The 3739-nt window shown below is 36.6% G+C and overlaps 1 protein-coding gene across 1 annotated transcript in view; it reads left to right on the top strand.

The window, feature by feature from the left end:
- LOC107753065 (ankyrin repeat and fibronectin type-III domain-containing protein 1-like) overlaps positions 1-3739 on the top strand; it is a 77585-nt gene that overhangs the window by 69687 nt on the left and 4159 nt on the right. Inside the window, exons 21-22 of the mRNA XM_016569168.1 lie at positions 892-1096; positions 2499-3085. Of these exons, the coding sequence (XP_016424654.1) occupies positions 892-1096; positions 2499-3085 (792 nt within the window). The remainder of the gene's footprint in view (positions 1-891; positions 1097-2498; positions 3086-3739) is intronic.

Below are 3739 nucleotides of genomic sequence, written 5' to 3'. Positions count from 1 at the left end.
ATATAAAGCATAATATAACAAAAAATATAATATAGAGTGTGTAAACCTCATGGGTTAATTGAATTTTTAAAGTTTAAATTAAAATGTACTGGTTCAGCAACACAAATACCACCAATTTACCCAGAAATACACGATTTCAAATGCAGCTGTTGTGTTGTTTCCTGTTTGTAGTTGACCGAAAACAAGGCACATGATGAGAGTTCAGATGAGAATATCACGTTTATATGTGTTCCCTTTCAGCATCTGGAGGAGCTGTGGCGTGATGCGCGGTGGATGGTGGTCCTCCAGTCGGCCCGGTATAAGCATCAGAGCTCTGGAGTGAGTCTGGACTGGATTATAGACTTCTCCAAAGAGAGTATTCCAGAAAAACCAGCTTCCACTTCCTCTCAGGGGGACTACCTGCCCTCACCGACCCCGTCACCAGAGAGCACACGCAAACACAACGGTGAGAGAGAGCGCTGACCTGGACAGATCACAGAATCACCAGACCGTGCTGCAGGTGTCACCTCTTCAGATTGCCCAATATAGTGGAGCTACCAGATCAATTTGACATTCATGGATAACGTTTTGAATGTTTTACTGTTTATGGATTTAGAATTGCATACGTCAGACTCCCAAACTTCTTTTTTTCAGCCAAAACTATTACTAGGCAAAAATGTTGTGATTATATATATTAATATGGCTAAATAATGTAAACCTCATGGGTTAATTGAATTTTTTAAGTTTAAATTAAAATGTACTGGTTCAGCAACACAAATACCACCAATTTACCCAGAAATACACGATTTCAAATGCAGCTGTTGTGTTGTTTCCTGTTTGTAGTTGACCGAAAACAAGGCACATGATGAGAGTTCAGATGAGAATATCACGTTTATATGTGTTCCCTTTCAGCATCTGGAGGAGCTGTGGCGTGATGCACGGTGGATGGTGGTCCTCCAGTCGGCCCGGTATAAGCATCAGAGCTCTGGAGTGAGTCTGGACTGGATTATAGACTTCTCCAAAGAGAGTATTCCAGAAAAACCAGCTTCCACTTCCTCTCAGGGGGACTACCTGCCCTCACCGACCCCGTCACCAGAGAGCACACGCAAACACAACGGTGAGAGAGAGCGCTGACCTGGACAGATCACAGAATCACCAGACCGTGCTGCAGGTGTCACCTCTTCAGATTGCCCAATATAGTGGAGCTACCAGATCAATTTGACATTCATGGATAACGTTTTGAATGTTTTACTGTTTATGGATTTAGAATTGCATACGTCAGACTCCCAAACTTCTTTTTTTCAGCCAAAACTATTACTAGGCAAAAATGTTGTGATTATATATATTAATATGGCTAAATAATAATAATAATAATAATAATAAGTATTATTATTCAATAAAAATGACAAAATAAAACAAAAATAAGAAATATTACAATATTGTATGATCACAATATAATGCTATATTATATTGTAATCTTTTTACTGTAAAACAAAAAATTATGAGTATTTAAGAACATTTTTATTAAATCACAGTCTTTGAGATTTGATAATCGCACTAAGCCATATTGCAATTTTGTTTTTAATTTGTCATTAATTAATCATGCAGCCCTGTATTAAACCAAGAAATAGTTTATTGATATGATTAATTATGATTTAAAAAAGAACTTTTTAACTGTGATGAGTTAAGGTACAGTTAAGTCATCTTACAGAAACACTGAGAGTTTGACTGTAATTGTAGACTTTTTGTTTTTAAAGCAAAATTTAATTTAAAGGGATAGTTCACCCAAAAATGAAAATGTTGTTACCATTGCCATGCATTATACGACTGATAGACTGCAACGGTTAAAGTTAAAAATCATCATTTGTGTTCTACTGAAGAAACAAAGTCACCTACATCTTGGATGCCCTGGGGGTAAGCAGATAAACATCAAATTTTCATTTTTGGGTGAACTATCCCTTTAATTATATTATTTGTAAAAAGTAAATATAAAGTAATTTTCTTAAAAATGAAAATTGTCTCATTATTGTTTTACCCTCATGTCATTCCAAATCTATATGCTGTTATTTTTCTGTGGAACACAAAATTATCTTTTTTTTTTTTTTCATTATTATTTTATGTTATAAAATTCATTACATTTGTATTTAATAAAATTAATTGAATTTTTTAATGTATTTATTTACAGTTCTTTCCAGTGAATATGGGATATAAGCTCCAAAAAGTATAAAAGGACAAAAACAACAAAAAAACTGCATAAAAGTTGTTCATACAACCAATGCACTATATTCCCATATATAAATATAGTCGGGGGTAAAATGATCAATAAATAATGACTTAAACTAGGGTCTGTTCCTCATAATACTTTCTTTCATCATTTTTTGAGCTTGACATTCTATGGTCACTATGAAAATATAACAGCACACAGATTTTAAATAACCTTAAGGTGAGTAAATAATGGCAAAATGTTCATTTTAAGTGAACTGTTCTTTTAAGAAGTCTCTCTTTCTGGCTTTCCCAAGATTCCCACGGTCTGTCGGATGAGGATAACTCATCGGAGGTGTTCCTCACCACTGATAGCGAGTACAGCTCCAGTGTGGCCCAGAGCACCAGAGAACTGGACCTGCTTCCACCGTCTCCTACCAGCTTCAGATCCTTAACGTCCACACACCCTTCCTCTTCCTCGCAGTCCTCGCCTTGCTCCTCTCAGCCGGACGTGCTGCAGACTGGAGGAGGGATGAGTAGACGTGAGCACATGAGTGCGTTCGATAGTGACTTCATCCTCCCGAGCCGTCAGATCGAGCTGCTGCGGGTCACGGAGAAGAGAACGGCGCTGTGCATCCGCACCAGCAGTCTGGAGTACCCGCCTCCTGTCTCCATGCCAACCACACCCACCAGTTCCTCCAATCAGAAGCACTGGGCACGCCCCTCCTCCTTCGACCTGTGCTTCCCCGAGCCCCGCCCCGTTCCTGTGCGCACCCTATCAGAGGACAGCGGCGTCCAGCGACTCTCCGCCCACTCTGCCGGTTCCCCTCACCAGCTGTGCCACAGCACACTGAGAGTTTACCCACAATACCGCACCGGGTTACCCAAAGACACCAGTGTCAAAGTGAGTGTGTGTGTGTGTGTGAGCTGATACACTAATCATCACAGTGGTGGATAAAACTCAAGGTGCTCACTGCTTTAGTGTGTATATAAATGTAATTGACCCTACAGGAAGTTATTGGAATTTGAATAGAAATGACTGTAAGAGGAATTCAATTCAAAGAAACTGAATAACACCCACATAGGAGTGTCAGTTGTTTCACTATATTTTAATTAATTATGCCTGTTTATTCACTGATTTACTCTTTAGACATGTTTCTCTAAACTTTCACTAAAGTTCAGTACTGTCAAAATAATGAATGCAAACATTTAAAATGCCATTCACAACCACAAAATGCCTGTCATATTGTTTTTTTTAAATAAATTATATTAAATTTAAAATATTTTAATAAAATAATACATTTAATTTTATTTCTTTTCATTTAAATCTATTGCTTATATTGACTAAATTCTAGCATTCTTGGAAATGAAGTTTTTTTTTTTTTATCATTGTCTATTATCTCTAATTATTATATATATAAATATTAATATAAATGTGTACCATTTAATTTAAATGCTTAATACGTATATTTAATTAATTACATTTATATAGGTGGCATTTCAAATATTTTTTATTAATATCTAATGTTTTTGGAAATATTCTATATATTCTATATAT

This window comes from Sinocyclocheilus rhinocerous, unplaced genomic scaffold (genome assembly GCF_001515625.1).
Source record: "Sinocyclocheilus rhinocerous isolate Xijiao unplaced genomic scaffold, SAMN03320098_v1.1 scaffold1493, whole genome shotgun sequence".
Lineage (NCBI taxonomy): Eukaryota > Metazoa > Chordata > Actinopteri > Cypriniformes > Cyprinidae > Sinocyclocheilus > Sinocyclocheilus rhinocerous.
The sequence above is the reverse complement of the archived record's forward strand: the minus strand, read 5'-3'. Positions and strand labels throughout refer to the sequence as shown.